Below are 22,530 nucleotides of genomic sequence, written 5' to 3' on the forward strand. Positions count from 1 at the left end.
TAGAATCCACATCTTTGTGTTTTTTTCCGTTTCCTTCTTGTGATTTCTAGTTTCATACATTTGTAGTTAAAAATAAAAGGTGCTTTCCGTGATTCCATTCTTCTTAGATGTTTTGAGAAATGTTCTGTGGCCCATGTTATCATGTTGCATGTGCTCTTGAGAAGAACGTACCTTCTCCCATTTTTGGATGGAATGTTCTCTAAACATGCGTTAACTTTGTGACCTCGTGTTTCAGGTAAGGCCATTAACTGATGTAAACGAGATTATGAGGTCCCCTACTTCCCTTGTGGTCCTGTCCTTTTCTTCCTTTATATCCTTTCATGTTTGCTTCGTGTATTTAGGTGTTCTTATATTGGGTGCATGAATATTGATGAGTGTTCTGTCTCCTGGATTGACCTTTTTATCGTCATGTAGTGCCTTTCTTTCCCCCCTTGGTGTAGTCTCCGTTGAAGCCTGTTTGGTCTGATCTAGCTGTTGCTGCCCACAGTTTTGACTTCCTTGGAGTATTTTGTTTTCCATCCCTTCCCTCTCAGCCTGGGTGGCTGTCGAGCTGGGGAAAGTCTCTGGTAGGCAGCGGAGAGTTGGCTCTTGCTTCTGTTGATCCAGTCAGTCAACACATCTTTTGATTGCCCCCTTTAGCCCATGTATGTTTAAATTAATTTTTAAAATTAATTTTTTATTAACATACAATGTATTATTTGTTTCAGGGATACAGGTTTGTGAATCATCAGTCTTATACAATTCACAGCACTCACCATAGCACATACCTCCCCAATATCCATCACCCCGGCACCCCATACCTCCCATTCCCTTCCACTCTAGCAACCCTGGTTGTTTCCTGAGATTAAGAGTCTCTTAAGGTTTTTCTCCCTCCCCAGTCCCATCTTATTTCATTTTTCCCTCCCTTACCCCTACGAACCCCCGCCTTGCCTCTCAAATTCCTCATATCAGGGAGATCATATGATAATTGTCTTTCTTTGATTGACTTATTTCACCTTGCATAATACCCTCTAGTTCCATCCATGTCATTCCAATGGTAAGCTTTCATTCCTTTTGATGGCTGCATGGTATTCCATTTATACATATCCCCCATCTTCTTTATCCATTCATCTGTTGATGGGCATCTAGGTTCTTTCCATAGTTTGGCTATTGTGGACATTGCTGCTATACATATTTGAGTGCACGTGCCCCTTCAGATCACTATGTTTATATCTTTGGGGTAAATACCCAGTAGTGCGATTCCTGGGTTGTAGGGTAGTTATATTTTCAACTTTTTGAGGAGCCTCCATACGGTTTTCTAGAGTGGCTGCACCAGCTTGCATTCCCACCAACAGTGTAGGAGGGTTCCCCTTTCTCCGCATCCTCACCAACATCTGTCATTTCCTGACTTGTTAATTGTAGCCATTCTGACTGGTGTGAGGTGGTATCTCACTGTGGCTTTGATTTGTATTTTCCTGATGCCGAGTGATGTGGAGCACTTTTTCATGTGTCTGTTGGCCATCTGGATGTCTTCTTTGCAGAAATGTCTGTTCATGTCCTCTGCCCATTTCTTGATTGGATTATTTGTTCTTTGAGTGTTGAGTTTGATAAGTTCTTTCTAGATTTTGGATACTAACCCTTTACCTGATACGTCATTTGCAAATATCTTCTCCCATTCTGTCAGTTGTCTTTTGATTTTGTTGACTGTTTCCTTTACTGTGAAAAAGCTTTTGCTCTTGATGAAGTCCCAGTAGTTCATTTTTGCCCTTGCTTCCCTTGTCTTTGGTGATGTTTCTAAGAAGAAGTTGCTGCGGCTGAGGTTGAAGAGGTTGCTGCCTGTGTTCTCCTCAGGGATTTTGATGGATTCCTGCCTCACATTGAGATCTTTCCTCCATTTTGAGTCTGTTTTTGTGTGGTGTAAGGAAATGGTCCAGTTTCATTCTTCTGCTTGTGGCTGTCCAATTTTCCCAACACCATTTGTTGAAGAGACTGTCTTTTTTCCACTGGACGTTAGTTGACCATAGAGTTGAGGGTCTATTTCTGGGCTCTCTATTCTGTTCCATTGATCTATGTATCTGTTTTTGTGCCAGTACCATACTGTCTTGATTATGACAGCTCTGTAATGAGCCTGAAGTCTGGAATTTGGAGTCCAGAAAGGAAGCAGCAGAGATCCTGGTTCAACTTTGGTTTTTTCAACCTTCCTCTGGCTATTCAGGGTCTTTTCTGGTTCCATATAAATTTTAGGATTACGTCTTTCATTTCTTTGAGAAAAGTTGATGGTATTTTGATAGGGATTGCATTAAATGTGTAGATTGCTTTAGGTAGCATAGACATTTTCACAATAGTTGTTCTTCCAATCCATGAACATGGAATGTTTTTCCATTTCTTTGTGTCTTCCTCAGTTTCTTCCATGAGTACTTTATAGTTTTCTGAGTACAGATTCTTTACCTCTTTGGTTAGATTTATTCCTAGGTATCTTATGGTTTGGGGTGCAGTTGTGAATGGGATTAACTCCTTAATTTCTCTTTCTTCTGTCTTGCTGTTGGAGTATAGAATGCAACTGATTTCTGTGCATTGATGTTATATCCTGTACACTTTACTGAATTCCTGTATAAGTTCTAGCAGATTTGGAGTGGAGTCTTTGGGTTTTCCACCTGAAGTATCATATCTTCTGCAAAGAGTGAGAGTTTGGCTGCTGCTTTGCTGATTCTTTTTATTTCTTTTTGTTGTCTGATTGCCAAGGTTAGGACTTCTAGGACTATGTTGAATAGCAGTGGTGATAACGGACATCCCTGCCGTGTTCCTGACCTTAGTGGAAAAGCTCTCAGTTTTTCTCCATTAAGAATGATATTCACTGTGGGTTTTTCATAGATGGCTTTGAGGATACTGAGGTGTGTGCCCTCTATCCCTACACTGTGAAGAGTTTTGATCGAGAAAGGATGCTGTACTTCATCAGATGCTTTTTCAGCATCTATTGAGAGTGTTCTATGGTTCTTGTTCTCTTTTATCAATGTACTGCAGCCCACTGATTGATTTGCAGGTGCTGAACCAACCTGCAGCCTAAGAACTCTTGACAGCTCTGTGCTTTCTAGAGTTTTTGTGGTTCCTCTCTGCACCTTTCTTCTCTTACATCCCTTCATCTGTGGTTTCTTGACTCTGTTTAGTGGTCTCCGTAGTTCTCTTGATCTTCTGTGTATTGACTGTAGGCTTTCACTTTGTGTGGCTAGGAGACTTGTATAATACAGTCTACTTTAAATTTAGAATATGTTAAAACTTAAGCTATTATAAAGTTCTACATTATTAATCTCCCCTCTGCACCACTTAGGATTTTTTTAAAAAGGTTTTATTTATTTGAGAGACAGAGCGAGAACACAAGTGGGGAGAGGGGCAGAGGGAGAAGCAGACTCCCCACTGAGCAGGGCGCCTGATGTGGGACTCAATCCCAGGACTATGGGATCATGACCTGAGTCGAAGGCAGATGCTTAACTGACTGAGCCACCCAGGCACCTCTCCACATTTTATATTTTCAGCGTCACATTTAAATCCCTTTATCTTAGGTATATACTTGTGTATCTCAACTAATTACTGTAGTTATAGTTACTTGTATCATTTTTAACTTTTAACCTTCATACTAACTTAACTTACAAGTGATCAGTTTACTACATTTACTGTATATTTACCAGTGAGATTTATTATTTGCACCTTCTGTTTTCATAGCCCAAAAAGTCCCTGTAACACTTCTTAAGAAGGCCTGTTTGGTGTCAATGAGCTTTACTTGGTGCTTGTCTGGAAAACAGTTTTCTCTCTCCAGTTCTCAATAATAAACTCGCCAGGCTCAGTGTTCCTGGTTGGCCCTTTTTTTTCTTTTCTCCCCTTTGAGCCCTTTGCATGTATCTGCCACTCCCTTCTGTGGTAGAAAGTCTGCTGAAAACTTTGCTGCCACTCTGAGGGGGTTTCCATTGTATTTTTCATGCCCCCCCCCCTTGGGTTTCACTCTGTCTTCTGTGGAACTCCCCTCATAGAGCTTCCACTTCCGGCACTACATGCTGGAGCTCCGTCCCTGACCTTTATTGGCGGCTGGTGGGTATTCTCCGCCTCTTTGTGCAAGTTCTCACCGTGTTCATCCATCATCCAACATCAGTAAGCACTTTTATGGTCATTATTTATTTTCAGTTCCTCTTCTGACAAAGTCCTCCAGAACGTGGCAGTGAAGGGTATCCCTGACTGAGGTCTCACCTTCCTCGTTCCTCGGGAACCCAGTCCTGATTCTGTTTTCTTTGACTCGGCGCTGGTTTTGATGTATGACATCATCATTTCTCTGACTCTTGATGGAGTAGCCTCTCAGTGGATATGAAACTTCTTCACCCCAGCCTCCTGGCTGGCTCGCTCACCTTCGTGATGGTCCAGGCACCCATTTTTAGGGGTTCCCTGTTGTTAAGATTGTGCCAAGGACCAGTCTCAAAGGGGAGGATCTCCGTGAGCATAATGGTTCAGGCGCTTAAATGCCAGACCCTCAGGTAGCGACCTGTCAGGAAGGTAACCCTACAGTATGCTTCTGGGTCACACGCCAAAGCCTGCTGGCCCCCAGAGCCGGGTGACCTCGAGACGGCCCCTGGTTGGCAGTCATGGAAACCCAGGGTGCTAGAAGGGTCTGAAAACTGCCCTTTGAGAGACATGTTCTCATGTGCGGCAGATTAAGAGCTCAAAGTTAAACCCCTCCCCCCGTAAGGTCACAGGAAAGGGTTACTATCTGTCCTTACTTAGATGGATGTGTGTGTTTCATTAGAAGCTTGTCCCTCAGACCGTCCCTGTGAAGGTAAGCTGAGAGGTCTCTGTCACCGAAAGACCGGCATTCTTGGATTCCCGGCTTTCTTGTGCCCTGAGGGGGTGGTGGCTGCTAAAATTGGGGTACCAGAGGAGTGTACAAGCTTCTTGCCAGGAGGTAAACAGGTATGGCGTAAACTGGTGTGAGGTAGGGGGAAAGTTCAAAGATCCCTTCATCCCTAGAGAGCACCCCAGCGGGCCTTCAAATGTGGGTCCACCTTCGGGGTGTTGCGTAACAAAGAAGCACCCAGAAGTCTGGGTGCTGCTCAGTCATTGCCTCTGTCCTGAGTCCTGGGGCAAGACACCCCTTTCTCAGCTCCCTGAAGCTTTGTGGGGTCCTTACACAGGCCAACCCATGGGTGGTCCAAGCTAGATGTTCCAGAGACTCCTGTCTCAGGTGCCAGTCTTAAAATTTGGGGTGCACAGTATGGGGGTCAAACCCTTCACTTCTTGGGGAGAGTCTCCAGGTTTTGAGTTCCCTCCTGGTCTTGGATCACCGACCCAGCGGTGGGGTTTACAGTGAGTGTCTCAGCCTCTCCTACCGGTTGGGTGGGTTTTCCTTACTTACCTGCCCAATGGCAGTCACTCAGGTCGTGTCTGGGTTTTTTCACCCGGGGAAATTGTTCTACATGTGGCTGGGGATTGGGCGTGTCCTTGGGAGGTGAGGTCCGAATGTTCCTTTGCTCCCATCTTGAACCAGGACCTCTGCTGCTTCCTTTCTTACAACTCGGGGTTCATGTGGTCTGTCTGGGATTAACTCCCCTTCTCAAGGTCAGCTAATCAGCAGCCTCCCCCTTCCGCCGCGTCCTGTCACATTTGGAGCGGGGGACATCTCCAAAGGGCCGTTTTTCTGCCTGCCAGCCTTGGTAATGAGCCCTTTTCATGGATCCGTCAGGGTGGGATCGTAACGCCTCGGGACGGGGTGTACAGTGTCCCTCTGCTGGTCCAGTCTCTCACCTGCTGGAGCCGGGCAGCCTGGCGGGTGGTTTTTTTGGAAGTCCGTGTCCACGGACTCAGCCTGGTAGTTGAACAGCATCCCACACTCCAAGGTGTAATTATAAACGATCTACTTGGGGAGATACTTTCCTACCTTTTCTGCCAGTCTTCTGCCCTTTTCCACCTTGCATGGATTTTTCTGTTCTCCAAATAGCAGGAAGTGCTCCTCCTGTAGGTAGATGCTGCATTTTTTTCTATTCATCAAGATTTTTTAAAGAGGCCTCTACAGCTTGATGCATTTCTAGGAATAGGTCGACCTTCTCATACCCCGTCTTTTCTTCTTTTCCCCCCATTACTCCACCCAAATGGCAGGCCCCTGTCTTGTAAGTCACTCTGCAGCAGACACCAGGGGACAAGGGACCAAAGCCCGACAAGGAGTACTGCTTTGCGTACTCGCATTTGATGGTCTCTGTCACGTTTGGCGAGGACAGAGGGCATAGGCTGGCACTACGGTTCAGAGCAGCTCTGATCTCAACTGTGTTGTCAGCCTCTGTCTCCACAGAAGATTTCACTTTTGTGAAGTGGGGGAACCCACCACCATATTTACCAGAGAAGTCCAAGAACCTCTCCTAAGTTTCCTTCTGGAGCTATGACTCCCTTCAGGGCAGGGTCTATTTCTAGGTGCCTTGAGACCCAACAGACATGAAATTCCAGCATGACTGGTTGGAAAGAGAGCCCCCTATGCCCCGGGACTTCCTCATGAAGTCCTAAAAATGGCATGCGGTGGTCACCTGTTGCAGAACAATGCGGCGGAACAGATTTTCCTTGTCCCTGGGTTTCCACGCCTCCCTCCATGGCCTTGCACGATGATCTCTCCCCCGTGTCTGTATTCCTCAGAATAGCCCCGTGAAGGTGGATAGGGCTGCTGTCTTGCTGAAGGCTGATGAAACAGAACGCTTAGAAGTTGACCATATGGTTCTACTCACCATACCTCCCCCCAAATTCTGCCAGATCTGTCAACAAAGAGGTTTACAGCAGCTTTGCTTATTATATTGGCAAAAAAAAAAAAAAAAAAAAAAAAAGCTGGGAACTTGAGCAGCCATCTCTAGATGACTGGTTAAATCATTCATAGTAGACCCTTGGAGGTAGACTATTTCCAAGCCTTGGAAAGAATTGGGCAAATAGATATTAACGGATAGAAGTGCCCCCTGCCACGGGTGAGAATGATGGTAAGGATGGGTAATCGGGGCGTGCATCAAGCAAGTGAATGACTGTGCGCTGCCCTGGAATTCTTTATGTTCCCCAATTATGTAATTATAAACTGTAAATTGTTTGTTTCTGGAAATCATCCCCAGGAAGAGCAATCAGGAGGTACTAGAGGTGGGGGAAGGAAAGTGCTCACAATCACTTAACTTGCCGTTTCGTAGCTCTCTGTGTTAATATTATTCAGCTCTGAATTTTCAAGTTCGCTGGAGTTGTCTACACAGTAACATTGGCCTTTAAAGGAAGAAAAGGCTTTATACTTACGCGTACTTTGTCCCAACAAAATTCTACTGAATAAACACCCCCAACCCTCCACCAGCAAGAAAGGCAGCTCTGCCTCCCCTGCTTAGGAAGCCCCTGTCCAACCCTTAAGCGACCGCAAAAAGGACCCCACGCCGCTGCCTTCGCTCCTGGAGCGTGTTCTGGCGAACAGCGCGCTGTGTCCTCCTGACCAAGCGTGTGTGAGCAGAGCGGGTGCCAGCAGGGTGACGGCGGACAGGCATCAGTCGAGCGTTCCAGGCGCTCGGGGGGCCTTGGCTTTGTGCTCTGCAGCCTGACGGTCTTTTCACGGCCTGCGGAAGGACTTGCCTGCGGTTCCTCACTGCTCTTCCGTGTTCTGTCGTAGCCAAATCTGTTAAGGTGAAAATCAAGCTCAATAAGAAAGACGAGAAAGCCCGGGACAAAGGCAAAGGCAAGAAGAGGCCAAACCGGGGAAAAGCCAAGCCTGTCGTGAGTGATTTCGACAGTGACGAGGAGCAGGACGAAAATGTAAGTGCAGCCGGCTTTGGCTGAAGCCCCGAAGCCCTCTCCCTCCGTCCGTCCTGTCTGACCGCTCTTTTATCCAGAAAGGGAAAGGGGGAGACTCGGGGGAGATTCCATTCCCGAGGGCTGGGAGCCAAGCGGCATGATCTAGGACAGAGAATTTCAAGCTTTTGGTTAGTGCCTTTTTAACTGTCTCCAAAAATGAAAAACTACTCAGTCGAGTTTCCTCTCCTTTCTTACCTTCCCACTGCTTACAAATACAGTTTTCTCGAAGGCTGCGTATTTTTAATCTTGGAAAAATTCAGGAGCAGGGATGGAACAGGCCCTGAGACACTTGCCTTCCCTTGTGATGTCATCTTTAACACTCGTGGGGCCCCCAAGGAGCGCTGTTACCTGCAACGGGTCACGGAAGCCCGGGCCCCGGTTCGGTGTGTTTGGCTCTCTGCGAACAGCAGAGGCTGGATTCAGACCCAAACAGTGTGACCGGCGGGTCAGGGGCACCGTCCCGGATGTGGGGGACACGTGCCAGAGGCCTCCATTGTATTCCCTTTCCCGAGACCTCAGGTTCCTCCTCAACACCCCCCCCCCCAACTGCAGCACGCTGCCATCTGGGTCTGATGAAAAACCTCTGCGAACCCTTCATGCTCACCCCCCACCCAGCCTTCACCCTGGGCCCAGACTTTATCAGATGCATTTACAATGCTGTGTTTTCTTTCAAAGCCTTACCTGGGCGTTGGCATCAAATGCATGGTCCTTTTGACCGCTGGTGAATTTTCTAAACCCGGTGTGCTAAAAATAACAGTTAATAGCCTTGACCTTCTCATGCCAAGGCAGAAGAAAACGAAACAGCAGTGCAGATGGGGGGTGGGGGTGCTTTGGGATTCGCAGCAGAAGCTCCCCTTTGGACCTTGGATTTCTCTCAGGGGTCCTGCCACCTTGCCCCAGAGTGTGGAGACGGGAGTTAACCCTTTCCAAAATGCCATTTCCGTTCGAGTTTGCCTCTGGAGGGTCTATTACACCTTTCTCTTACGTGTGATTTCATGCATTTTTACCCTATTTTAATTTTTAGGAACAGTCAGAAGCAAGCGGGACGGACGATGAGTGATCGGTGTGGACCTTCCCCCGCCACCCCCCACCTCGGTAGACCTGAACTCCTTCCTCCCTCCCTCATTTCTACCCAGTGAGTGCATCTGTCCTACGGGCACTGGGTTGTTTCTGTGTCATCCCCGTCTATCAACTAGCTTTAGGATCGTGCCCGACAAACATATGATATCATGGTGTAAAAACACAACACGCACACACACGCACATAGACACACACACACACACAACTATTTGTAACATATTGTGACCAAATGGGCCTCAAAGATTCAAAGATTAAAACAGACAAAGCTTTTGATGGAAAATATGTGGGTGGATAGTATATTTCTATGGGTGGGTCTAATTTGGTAACGGTTTGACTGTGCCTGGTTTTACCACCTGTTCAGATGAAAAGGTTTTTTTTTTTTTTTTTTTTTTTTTTTTTTTTTACTTTTGGGGTTTTTTTTTGTTGTTGTTGTTGTTATTTTGTAGAACTGATAACCAGGAGAAGCCATTAAAAGCCACTGGTTATTTTATTTTTCATCAGGCAATTTTCAAGGTTTTAATTTGTTCGGTATTTTTTTTTTTTTACACTGTGGTACATATAAGCAAGTTTACTAGGTGATAAATGTACAGTAGTTAGACTTCACCTGCATAGACATTTTTTCCATTTTATGCTCTACGATCTGAAAAAATGCTTTTTGAACTGTTTAAGATTTATGTCTACTGTAAACATTGCTTAATTTTTTCTTTGCTCTTGATTAAAAAAAAAAAAAAGTTTTGTTGAAAACGCTATTGAATATTGCAATCTCTCTAGTGTATTGGATGGCTTCTTTTGTCCACCGGATCTCCTGCGTTACCGATGTGTATCGTCTCCTTCTCCCTAAAGTGTACTTAATCTTTGCTTTCTTTGCACAATGTCTTTGGTTGCAAGTCATAAGCCTGAGGCAAATAAAATTCCAGTAATTTCCAAGAATGTGGTGTTGGTGCTTTCCTAATAAAGAATTTAGCTCAACAAACTGCCTCCTGTTTTTTGAGTTCTAGGGGGTTGAAACCCTTGCCTGAGTGAAGGTCTCCTGCGGAGGGCTAGGGAGGCTGTGGCCGTGGACTGCTTGGTCAGGGGTGGGGAGAAAGCAAGAGGGAGAGAGCTCCTCTCCTGGAAAGAACTAGGCTTGTTGCAAAGGAGAAGCGTCCATCATCCCACTAGGAGACAGGTGGCCAGGGACCAAGCCATGCTAAACCCAGCTCAACTGTAATTAGGGCTTTAAAGTCTGTTTCTAGCCCGCCCATCTGTATGGGAATATAGATTTATCCTGTACTATAATATGGTATGGAACACATCTATAGTAATAGCTTTTGATTTTGAAAGATTTCACGAGCTCTCAAGGGAAAGACGAGTTCCATGCACGCCCGTGCTCTCCACCAAGACAGAACCATGGTTACTACTTTGTCCTGCTCCCCTTTTCATGGGACCATTTTGAAATTAAGTCCCGGCCATCGTAGCACTTCACCCCTAAATACTTCGGCACAAACCTCCGTACCACTTAATCCATCCCTCTGGTTTCCGCAATCCTACTTTCATACCAGAGGGAATTAACAGGGTACCTGGGTAGCTGAGTTGGTTAAGCGACTGCCTTCAGCTCGGGTCGTGATCTCAGGGTCCTGGGATCGAGTCCCGCGTCGGGCTCTCTGCTCAGCGGGGGGCCTGCTTCCCCCCTCTCTGCCTGCCTGTGTGCATGCTCTCTCTCTCGCTCTAAAAAAAGAGGGAAGAAAGGGGGGGGTGAACAACAGTTTCCTAATATCTCCTAATGTTATCATAGTCCTGTTTCCCCGATTGTCACAAAACTGTCTTGCATTTATTTGTTTTGAAAAGTTTTCAAAGAAGGTTAACACCTTCTTCCTTATGGAACCCATGACTCCAGGGACCAAAATGGAAAAGTTTTCTCTCTTCTCTAATCGAGTGATAAAAACCTTCCCTAGAATCGCCCAGGGAGAATGCCACAATTCTGGCTTTCCTAATGCCAAGTAGGACCAAGTCCTCCTCCTTTGAATCCTGCAGGAAATCAGACCCACACGACGTGCATCCTCCGGACACACTCCCTGGTCCCTGTAAGTGGGCGCTCTCCTGTCTGCGTTTCCACTTAGTCTGAGCATCACAGACTGGGCTGTTTCCTCCTACCCTTTGTAGAGTTTACCAGCCACAATGGGCTTGGCGCTTCCCCTATAAAAGGGCACAGGGTGAGAGTCTGTTATTGAAGGGTTTGTTTTCAGTTCCAGGAGAAGAGCCCTATCTCACCGCAAGCCTCCATTTCCTCTACTTCGTGTACAAATCCGACTCTTCGCAGCCTCGGAGGCTCTGGTGCTCTAAAGCCATCCAAACCACTGCCTTCGTGGTTCAGGATCGTGACTGCCTTAGACTGTTCTCTGACTCAGTTTCCCCGGCTCCCACAGACCAGCGGGGTGGCGGGGAGGCAGGGAGAGGGAGCGCATGAGCCAGAGGCCGGCCATCCTGCCTGCACTGGGGTGTTGCCCGTTTGCCTCCTGCTCGGGAAAGCCGTTTTGTTCAGCCGGAGCCCAACCCACCAGGTAGGCCTAGCTCTTTCCAAGAAAGAACTATACTCAGATAAGAGTACAGGCCAATCGACTGGATCCCTTAATGGGTTTATTTAATGACAGGATCCCTGTAAAGAAGGCACAGTTCTTGTTTCCTTTTTTGCAAGTAGGAGTTGTGCAAACAAGAGACCCCAGAGCTGTGGCCAGTGCACCAGAGCAGAATCCGGGAGTGAGGGTCTCGGCTCCTGGGCCCACGAGCGGTGCCGAGGGGAGGCGTGGCTCCCGCCTCATTGATAAACCCGCAAGGGCAGGGCAGATGCCACCACACTGACAAATCAGTCCGGGCTCAGGACTGTACTCCGACACCCAAGCCAAGTTCCCCAGCCGGGCTCCTCCGCTACCCTGGCTCTTCCTGCTCAATGACAAGCCACTCCAAGGACCAGAACCTTGTCCCTTAGACCCCAGCTGCTGTGGGAGACCCAGTCGGTGTGGACAGCGCAACTGCGCTCCGGGTGACGCTGAGGCGTGCCCCAGTTGGAAAAGCACCACGGGCTCTGCCGTATTGTTCATCTCTACTACGTCACCCCTGGGGAGCTACCAGAGGCCACATGGAACGTGGTCTTGATTTCTGTCATTGGTACAGGTGGACACCTCCATCCCGCAACTGTCACTATGGTCGAATCGACCTCAACGGGGAAACATGAAAAGGATGAAGGTCCCCCGCCTCCCCCGGCCCACTCCGGGACAGAGCTTTCTGGTCATCGGCATTCCCAGGAAGCAACCTTCCTTTGTGCTTGCCTTGAACCTCATTCAGACCAAAAAGGTGTAATACGAGCAGAAAATTTTTCGGTCCACCTCACCAAAGGACAGAGACATAGTCTCCACTTATGAATAAAGGCAGTCCCCATGAGATTTTTATATGAACAGTCGATCTCACTCTACAGATATTCTGGAAGAAGAGCCAATTCTACCCCTCTCCCTAAAATTTACTAAGTAAGAGCTACGTCAAGCCAGATAAAACACAATCGCTGTCCTTCCTCAGACTGTCACAGCGTAGGAGTCACAGGGTTTCACTCTCTGCTGTGCTTAGGGGAGGGATGATCAAAGACGAGGGGAGCACAGCGTGAGAGGCGATGATGGATGGGTGTGGAATTGCGTGAGGGATGTTCAGGTGCGTGCCATCCATCACCCGTGTGGTCTGGGATGGCGAACATAATGGAAAGTGGAAGGGACATGTTCCGAATGACTGAGCCCTTTCGGTAAGAGGGCGTCCATATTCGGCATCACTTTCAGTCAGGATTTTCCAAAGGGATTTACTAAATTGCGTAAGACAAAACAACAAAGTCAAGAGTACGGGGAAACCAGTTTCCTGTTTATAAACACGGGGGTGGATCGTGTACAAGAAAGAGGCCTTTGTGAACCCAAGTACTGTTACGAAGCAAGGCTCACCGTGGGATTCTAACCTTCAGAGAGAACGGATGTATAGTCCCTCCAGCAAATATATGTATTTTCTAAATTCTCTTGCAAAAACTTTAATTAATGTCCATTATAAAACGGACATGGGTGCACCATACCTAGTGAAATAATACCCCCCCATTTTTTTTTTTTAATTTACCCCCACCAGGCAGCTAGCTCCAAGAGCCTGATGTGCTTACTTCTGTCCCTTTCTTCCTGTTCACATAAATACGTAGAATCCTATGTGTCGTCAAAGGCCGGGTCCCCAGCTGTCACCAGCATCACCCACTGACAGGACGAGCCACCGTATTGCTTGCCGCGGGGAGGGAGAGTGCTACTCGATGGAGCTTTGGTAGCTTGCGGGACAAGGTCAAGGTTGGACTTAACTGAAATTTGATTGAAGATATGTCTTTCAATGTGGGGATTTGTTTACAACTAAGTAAAGATCATGATAGAATATAACTGGGGGTTGGGGGGAAGTAGGAAAACACGGATTTTGGGTGGAGAGTCCAACGGTCCTAGGGACTCAACTGTCCATTTCGGTGCTTTATGGAAGAGTTCATGTGTCTTTCAGGAAGCTCCTGTGATGAACAATAGTAATTTGCTTGGGCAAGAGTCTCCCTGAATACTACAACTGTCCTGATGACACAGCGGAATTTTAAGGTAATTTTAATGTAGATGGTAAGCCGTAGGGGAGGGGTAAACGTTCCTGTTTTTATTCCTATTTTTTTTTAAGTACCGTGCTGCTCTCTGCACCGTGCCTTGTTTTCTCGAAGTCAACAGAGATGAAACTCATTTTTAATTTTTTTCCATATGAAAAGAGCACGTTTTCCTGTTCATTTTTAAGAGGAATATGTGCACGCTGTAGAAAATGTGGAAAGTAAGGGACGTGGGAAGGAAGAAATCACGGAGAGCCCATCCACCAGACAGAAGCACTTGAGCTTCCGTGTTCCTTGGCTGCCATTTCAGGAGCTGGGACGTGCTCTCTCCCATTCACACAACAAGAAAGAAGCCGAACACGTGGAAAATCAACCACCCTTCTTAGATGCACCAGAGAACTGAAGTCACAGGGCAAACCAGTGCCTCCGAAAGTGAGGACACAGGCAGACACAGAGTCCCCACTGGGTTCTCTGGAGCAGGGGGCCAAACGCTGCCTAGGAAAACCTAATCTGTAACTAACGAACTCCTGGAGGCTCGGTGTGGACAAGTTGGAGAATTCAAAACACCCGGGGATCCTGTGTCAAGAGGGGCCCCACACCTGCCTGACTTTTTCCACCAGGAGCCTATCCTGTTTTCACAGTGAAGATAGGAGAAAAATCCCCTCAATCTGGGAGCAGAAAGAGAGGGAAAGTAGCTGTTTTTAAATATATCCAGAATGTTTTAACAAGGTCTGTCTTCACCAGAGCTATTTTATCAGAGTCTAACCAATGCAGAAGAAGGGAAATACCCAGCTCTGGTATCCTCTAGCCTTGGCATCTCTCGGAAAGGGGGGAAAACAATCTGAGAAGCCCCTGTGACGGTCACAGCCCCAGGGACACAGGGGCTCTAAAAAACTGGGACCTGATGGGGTGGGGACTGGACAACAGGGCTCCCCCAACACCTCACCACACCCTTAGGGCTGCTGTAGAGTGACAGCAGTGCAGTTGCAAACACTATGCATCACAGGTGGTGCTTTTAATTAAGGCCTCTAGGGAAACCCAAAGATAACAAAGGAGACCAAAACAAACAAACAAAAAACAAACCAAACCCACCCCACAGGCACCAGAGGGAAGGTTAGCCCCTGACAGACCAACAGCTACAGCAAACAGTGAACACAGCCTAACCCCTGGCCAGATAAACCTTAAACATCACATTAAGGCTGATATACCTGGTTTATGAATATTTAAAATCTCACACAGAGGTCTATTTACCTAGTACATTCTTATTTTTTTCACCTAGTACATCATATCCCATTCACGACAACCACACAGCACAGTAAAAGACCAAACAAAACAAAACAAAACAAAAACAAAAACAAAAACAAAACCCAAACCACATTTTGAAAAGACAACATCAGAAGGAGATTAGATATGGCAAAGATGTTGGAATTATCAGACAGGAAATTTAAACCAACTAATTAATATGCTAAGGGCACTTTTGGAAAAAGTGGAAAACATGAAAGAATGTGGGTAAACAGGGAGATGGAAATTCAAAGAATCAAAAGGAAACACTAGCAACAAAACCAGACAAAACAAAACACTACCAGATGTGAAGAATGCCTTCCATAGGCTCCTTCGTAGAGTGGTCACAGGCAAGGCAGGAATCACTGAGCTTGAACAAGCATCAATAGGAACTTCCACAACTGAAATCCAAAGAGGAAAAATAAATAAAAATAAAACAGCATCCAAGAACGTGAGACAATTACAAAAGATGTAACATATGCGTAATGGAATACCAGAAGGAAAAGAGAAAAATGCAAAAAAGAAATGTTTGAAGCAATAATGACTGAGACGTTCCCAAAACATGATGGACACCAAGTGACGGATCCAGGAAACTTAAAGAAAATGGTGGGAATGCAAGCTGGTGCAGCCACTCTGGAAAACAGCATGGAGGTTCCTCAAAAAGTTAAAAATATAATTATCCTATGATCCAGTAATCACACTACTGGGTATTCATCCAAAGGATACAAATGTAGTGATCCAAAGGGGCACGTGCACCCCAATGATTATAGCAGCAATGTGCACAATAGCCGAACTAGGGAAAGAGCCCAGATGTCCCTCAACACATGAATGGATGAAGAGGATGTGGTAAATACATACAATAGACTATTACTCAGCCATCAAAAAGAATGAAGTCTTGCCATTTGCAATGACATGTATGGAAATAGCACTATGCTAAGTGAACTAAGTCAGAGAAAGACAAATACCATATGATTTAACACCTATGTGGAATTTAAGAAACAGATGAATGTAGGAGAAGGGAAGGAAAAATAAGATGAAAACAGGGAGGTAAACCATAAGGGACTTTTAACTATAAGAAACAAAATGAGGGTTGCTGGAGGGGAGGTGGGTTCGGGGACGGGGTAACTGGCTGATGGACATTGATATAATGAGCCCTGGGTGTTACATGCAATTGATGAATCACTAAATTCTACCCCTGAAACTAATAATACATGATATGTTAACTGAATTGAATTTAAATTAAAATTTAAAAAAATAAAAGAAAACCAAGCAGGTTAGATACAAAAATACAAATAAAAAATCTACACTTAGGCATATCATAGTCACACTGAAGAAAATTAAGGCAAAAAAAAAAAAAATCTGAAAAAGTCAGCATGTATGTGGGTAGAAGGAAATCACTTGCCTATATAGGATCAAGAATTGGTATTACATTGGAATTCCCTTAAAACCGGTGCAAGAGAGTGAAGAGAAATACTTACATGTTAAAGGAGTCACCAACCGAGCCTTCTTGAATATAATGATAGAGAAATAAACTCAAAACAGGTTGAGGACCTAAATATGAGACCTGAAACCATAAAACTCCTAGAAGAAAACATGGGCAGTAATCTCTTTGACATTGGACTTAGCAACATTTTTCTAGATATGTCTCCTTACGCAAGGGAAGCAAAAGCAAACATAAATTATTAGGACTACACCAAAATAAAAATATTTGCACAGAGAAGGAAACCATCAACAAAATAAAAAGGCAACCTACTGAATGAGAGGATATTTGCTAAGCACTTACACGATAAGGGTTAATATCCAACATATATAAAGAACTTACACAGCTCACTACCAAAAAAGTCATATTTTAAAAACAGAAAGAAGACATGAACAGACATTTCTCCAAAGAAGATATTCAGATGGCCAACAGACATAGGAAGAGACCTCAGCATCACTCGGTATCAGGGAAATGCAGATCAAAACCACAATGAGACACCATCACCTCAAACCTATCAGAGTAGCTAGAATCAAAAAGACAAGAAATAATAAGTGTTGATGAGGATTCAGAGAAAAAGGAACACTTGTGCCCGGTTGGTGGGAATGCAAGCTGGTGCAGCCTCTGTGGAAGACAGTATGGAGGTTCCTCAGAAAGTTAAAAACAAGTCTCATCAATCCAGCAATTCCACTACTGCGTATTTATCCAAGGAATTCAAATATACTAATTCAAAAAGATATATGCACCTATGTTTATTGCAACATTATTTCCAATAGTCGAGATAATGGAAGCAGCCCAAGTGTCCATCAATAGGAGATAAATATATATATATAGCCATAAAAAGAATGAGAGCTGGCCATCTGTGACAATACAGATAGACCTAGAGAATATTATGCAAAGTAAGTCAGAAAGACAAATACCATATGATTTCACTTATATGTGGAATCTAAAAGATAAAACAAATGAACAAACAAACAAACAAAAGCAGAAACAGACCCATAAAGACACTGAATGAATGTAGCTGGATGGGAGGCGGGTAGGAAGATGGGCAAAATGGGTGAAGGGCCATGGCAGGTGCTGGCTTCCAGTTATGGAGTAAGTTAAATCACGGGAACACAAGGGACAGCGTAGGGACTAGTCAGCGGTACTGTGATAATGTTGTATGGAGACAGATGGCAGCTCCACTCGCGTGAGCTCAGCATAATGTATAGACTTGTCATCTCACTATGTCGTACAGCTGAAACTGATGTAACGTGTGTCAACTGTACTTCGGTGAAAATAAATTTTATAAGAGCTTTCCCTATTACACTGACTCAAGCATGGGCCCTATATAGAAATACTAGTTCGAGAAAAGGGCCACCGTAACCGTGTCAAAAGTCACCCCACAAGATTTCTTTGTCTTACAGCAGTGCTAAGGAATCACACCATATTTGTAGGACATGATGTACTTGAGGTGCTTAATTCTGAGCACGCTTCCCTTCAGTATGAATCAGCCCTTATGACCTTGTAGAATTTCGACGAACTCACTGGGAATATTTTTGAGAGTCTGAATCCTCAAAAAACAGCCTAAATAGGAAAAGTTTCCCTAAAGTTGAATATGGTTTCCACTGCTTTCAAAGTGTATTCCCAATTTTCAGCCTATGAGTTTGCTTTGATGATAAAACACACCGAGGGTGTCCCACACCACGTCCTATGCTCAGGGCTGGGGAAAGATCAGTAAGTGTGAACACTACTACTGATTGCATCTCCCCTACAAACAGGACCCCTCCCCGGCCACTCTGCTATCTTCAATCTGTCCTCCGTGACCAAGGATCATGGGCATGACCTCATCACCTACTGAGCACCAAACTCTGGCTGAGCCAGAGTCAACCACAGCATCTCTTCTGTTGAAGGATGGATAGGAGTCACAACTTGGACCTGGTTCTAAGTTATTTAACTGTTTGTTCCCAAATCAGCAAGCAAACAGGGCACGATGTGCACCAGATAAAGACACCAACATGCGAACACACCCCTCTTTGGCCCCCTTCAGTGACCCACAGAGGTGTATCCAAAGTTCTGTGGTCATTGCTGCCAATGCAGAGTGACAAACCCCCCGAAGAGAGCAGCTCCAGTCCCCACCCATCCTAGAGAATTTGACACTAACTAGAGCTGTCCCGTGTGCTTAACAAGCAAATACCGTTCTGTTTCGTCAATGCTAAAACTCCTATGTTTTCACATCTGTAAAAGACACATTAATGTTCTTTAATCTTTGGTGCTGTAATCTTGTTTGGCAGCAATTTTCCCTTTTTAGAGAGAAAATCATAATGCATCTACAACTGATGCCTGAGCATCAATAAAATATTCTGCATTTTTTCCTTTCCTTCACACACATCATATGTAGCAAAGTAATGCACGTTCTTCTTCATTTTCTCACTTAATTTATTTTGGAGAACCTTCATATCAGTGCCTAAGGAATTGCCTCATTCTTTCTAACCAATGCATGCATATCCCATTAAGTTGTTATTATAACTTGCCTAAACAGTTCCATATTGATGGGAACTTCTGGCTGTTTCTAGTCTGTGTTTATTTATTGTTGCCAAAAGTGATAAATGCTGTGAGAAGGGTGGGAGCCAGATGCTATGGAGGGAACCTGAAAGTTTTGTGGAGGATATGAAATTTGGTGTGAGACCCGAGAGAGAGAGAGACGAGACAAGTCAAACTGCTCTTGGAATTTGAATCTCAGTAGGCCATGGGCAAGCCACCCGCCATCTTGGACTGGTACGGTGTGCTTAGAATGTGCAGATTTCAAATACTTCCCAAGAGTGCCTGCCATTAAGCTTCTTTTTTTACTGGCCCAACCCCCTTCCCTTGGTTATCCTGGAAGATTAACATCCACCTCAGTGTCCTGAAAGGGTCTTGGAAATAGTCATTAGAGTTGACCCTTGAACAACATGGGCTTGAACTGCCTTGATCCACTTATACATGGATTTTTTTTTTTTTTTTTGCAATTAACACAGTCAGGGTAAATGTATTTTCTCTGCCTTGTGTATCTTCTTAATGTTTTCTTTTCTCTAGTTTACCTTACTATTAGAATACAGTGAATAATACATATAACATATAAAATATGTGTTGCTGACCTGATGTTATCAAGAAGGCTTCTGGTCAAGAGGAGGCTATAAGTAGTTAAGTTTGGGGGGAATCCATAGTTGTACATGGATTTTGTCCTATGCAGTGGGTTGGTGGCCCTAACCCCCCACATTGTTCAAGGGTCAACAGCACTCCCTTCTTCAGGCTGACATATGGCACATGGGAATAGATATATAAGAGGAGGTACTGAGGGCCTTTAACTATTTGAGGATAATGATTTAGGTAAGACTGAGAAATTTGCAGTAGGTTCCTGGAGAGAAGGGAAGGCATGAATGTTAAAGAGATAGACCAGGGTAGCAGGAACTAACAAAATGAAGAAAGTGAAGTCAAGATGGTCCTAAGCTTCAGAAACCATCCAATCTCTTTTCCTGTATTTGGTCTTGGGACTACCAGGAATTTTAAACAGGATTTTACACTAGCATTTCAGTTCAGAGTGGAGGCTAATTCCTTAATGCATCTCCTTCTCCTCTGTAGTCCCCCTTGAGTTGTGAGAATAATTGCAATATTGCTTACCCTGTGTACTGCTATAAGCTTTTAGAGAGACAGACAGACAGACAGATAAAAGGTTAAAGATACAGATTCACTTAAAATCTTTGCAACATCTTCCAGGTAGACACTACTGGTCCTGTTTTGGAGAGGTGGCCTGCCCAGGGTCACCCACCTGCTAAGTAGTAGAGCTGGGATCCAGTCTTCAAGCAGACCAGCTCCAGGTCCTTTCTCTGAACTAGGACTCCAACCAGAACGGCAGCCTGCCTCCCGGTGTCTCTTTTCTCTACTGGACCATATGCTCCGTAGAGGGCACAGATTCAATGTAACCTGTGGGTGAGTCCTTCTCCTCCACCCACCTGAGTAACAGGCACCCAAAACTGTATTACACTGATCATCCCAATGTCAATGCCAGCCAGCACTCCCACTCTGGATTACTCCCCGTGGTCCCTGTGTGGATAGTCTGGCTCCTCTCCACTGCATGAGCCACCCTCCAGCCAGTGTTTGTCTAAAATACCAGACTGGTCATACTTCCCATCGGCTCTGATCACTGCGAGGTTTCCTAGGAGCAAAGTATAGGTCTTCAGCACAGCTCACAAAACCCTACAAGGTTTGCTTACCTATTAACCACATGTGGCCGTCATATTTGCCAGCAGGGCTGGACACCAAAGCCCTGGTGCTCAAGCTCAAACTTGAGCTGCATCAAAATCACCTGGAGGGCTTGTTGAATACCAGATTGCTGGCTTTATCCCTAGGGTATTTGGTTCATTAAGTGAAGGCAGGCCTGAGAATTTGCATTTTTGACAAGTTCACAGGTGGTGCTGATGGCGATCTCTGTACCATACTTTCTGAACCATTGTTCTAGATCAGAGATTATAAACTGATGCCCTCAGGATGGATCCGGCAAGCAGGCCAATTTATTCAGACCACAAAGTGTTTTAAAACTTTGTTGGAGTAATTACCAACATTTTAAAATAGCCAGATTTCTCATAAAAGTCTAGACCCCAAGCTTCTGTTGAAAATTTATAAATCTAACTTTACAGGGTTGTATTTCTGCCTGGCAGTAAGCACCAGGAGGCAAATCTCAAGCAACTTGTCCTGAACGGTCATGAAAGCCCATTGCATTCTTTTACAATATGGAGGTCCCCACTGTGACTGAGTTGTCATCCCCAAACCTAGACCTTCTGGACTTCTCCCAGTACCTAAATACACCGAGATCTCTTTTATCTCTGTGACTTCCTCCATCTGGTTCTCTCTGTCTGGAACATTCTTTCCAATACCACCACGTCAACCTGGCCAACTCCCACTCGCCGTTCAAGGCCCAGCTGAGATGTCATTTTCTCCAGAAAGTCTGACCTGCTCTTCTATCTGGGCTTCTTCTGTACGCTTGTCCTTTCAGAGCTCTCACACAGAACTCTACCTTCCCACTAGCTTATTTGTCTTGCTCATCATTGTATGAGGTTCCTGAGGGAAGGGAATCGCTTCTTTCTTTTTTTTTTTTTTTTTAAGATTTTATTTTTTCATGAGAGACAGAGAGAGGCAGAGGGAGAAGCAGACTCTTCACAGAGCAGGGAACCCGATGCGGGACTTGATTCCAGGACCCTGGGATCATGACCTGAGCCGAAGGCAGATGCTTAACCGTCTGAGCCACCCGGGCACCCAGGAATTGCTTCTTTCCTATTCACCACTCTATCCACAGTGCCTGGTCCACCCTCAGAATGGCACACAGCTGGTATTTAATAACTATTTATTGACTACATGGATAGAAAGACATAAAAAAAGCTAGAACAGGTCTTTAAAATAATATCGCCCAATTTTTGACTTTCCTGTAAGTGGCTACAGTGAAATCTTAGCTTTATTCCCAATTTTAGAGAGGACAACCAAAAAGAAAACTGTAAATTGTAATTTCTCTTGAAACTATGATGCAAAAATAAATAAATTCAAGCTTATTTAAAATGTTCCACCAGCTTGAGCTTAACTTCACCCTGCTCGAATTACTGAAAGCCCACAGGAATGAAATTAAGTACAATACCACTGTATTGTCAAGTTATAGACTTCTGCTCAATTTACTGCATATTCTGCATGTCATCTACACTGTACCATCATTTTGTTGGTTTAAAACCAACAAAAGGGGCGCCTGGGTGGCTCAATGGGTTAAGCCTCTGCCTTCGGCTCAGGTCATGATCCCAGGGTCCTGGGATCGAGCCCCGCATCGGGCTCTCTGCTCAGCCAGGAGCCTGCTTCCTCCCTCCTCTCTCTGCCTGCCTCTCTGCTTGCTTGTGATCTCTCTCTGTCAAATAAATAAATAAAATCTTAAAAACAAAACAAAACAAAAAAATCTTTCCTCAAATTAAAAGAGTCAACATTATTTCACAGAGTCTTAGAATATGGCCCTGTGAGTTTGCAGGAGGGAGATGAGAGAGAAGACAGACTGATACCCGCTATCTACACCAGCCAGTGTATTGGGTACTTTGGAAATCACAAAAATGTAAAGGTAGAAATTCTACTCTTAAGCAGTTCATCACCTAGTACAGGAGATCAATCATAGGACACAGAGAAATGTAACATAAGATAGGAAGAGGCAAATGTCCAGCAACAAGTGAAGAATGTCACATGAGAACTCAGACAGTAAGAAGTTCTCCCCGCTTGG

The 22,530-nt window shown here is 45.0% G+C and overlaps 1 protein-coding gene across 8 annotated transcripts in view; it reads left to right on the top strand.

Annotated features, from left to right (window-relative positions):
• SMARCA2 (SWI/SNF related, matrix associated, actin dependent regulator of chromatin, subfamily a, member 2) overlaps positions 1 to 9,751 on the top strand; it is a 179,595-nt gene extending 169,844 nt beyond the window's left edge. For all 8 annotated transcript variants that reach the window (XM_059411931.1, XM_059411934.1, XM_059411932.1 and 5 more), the window contains 2 exons: positions 7,628 to 7,770; positions 8,834 to 9,751. In XM_059411931.1, the coding sequence (XP_059267914.1) occupies positions 7,628 to 7,770; positions 8,834 to 8,869 (179 nt within the window). In that variant the 3' untranslated portion in view covers positions 8,870 to 9,751. The remainder of the gene's footprint in view (positions 1 to 7,627; positions 7,771 to 8,833) is intronic.
• Positions 9,752 to 22,530: the final 12,779 nt, after the last annotated feature.

The sequence above is a fragment of the Mustela nigripes genome, chromosome 9 (assembly GCF_022355385.1).
Source record: "Mustela nigripes isolate SB6536 chromosome 9, MUSNIG.SB6536, whole genome shotgun sequence".
Lineage (NCBI taxonomy): Eukaryota > Metazoa > Chordata > Mammalia > Carnivora > Mustelidae > Mustela > Mustela nigripes.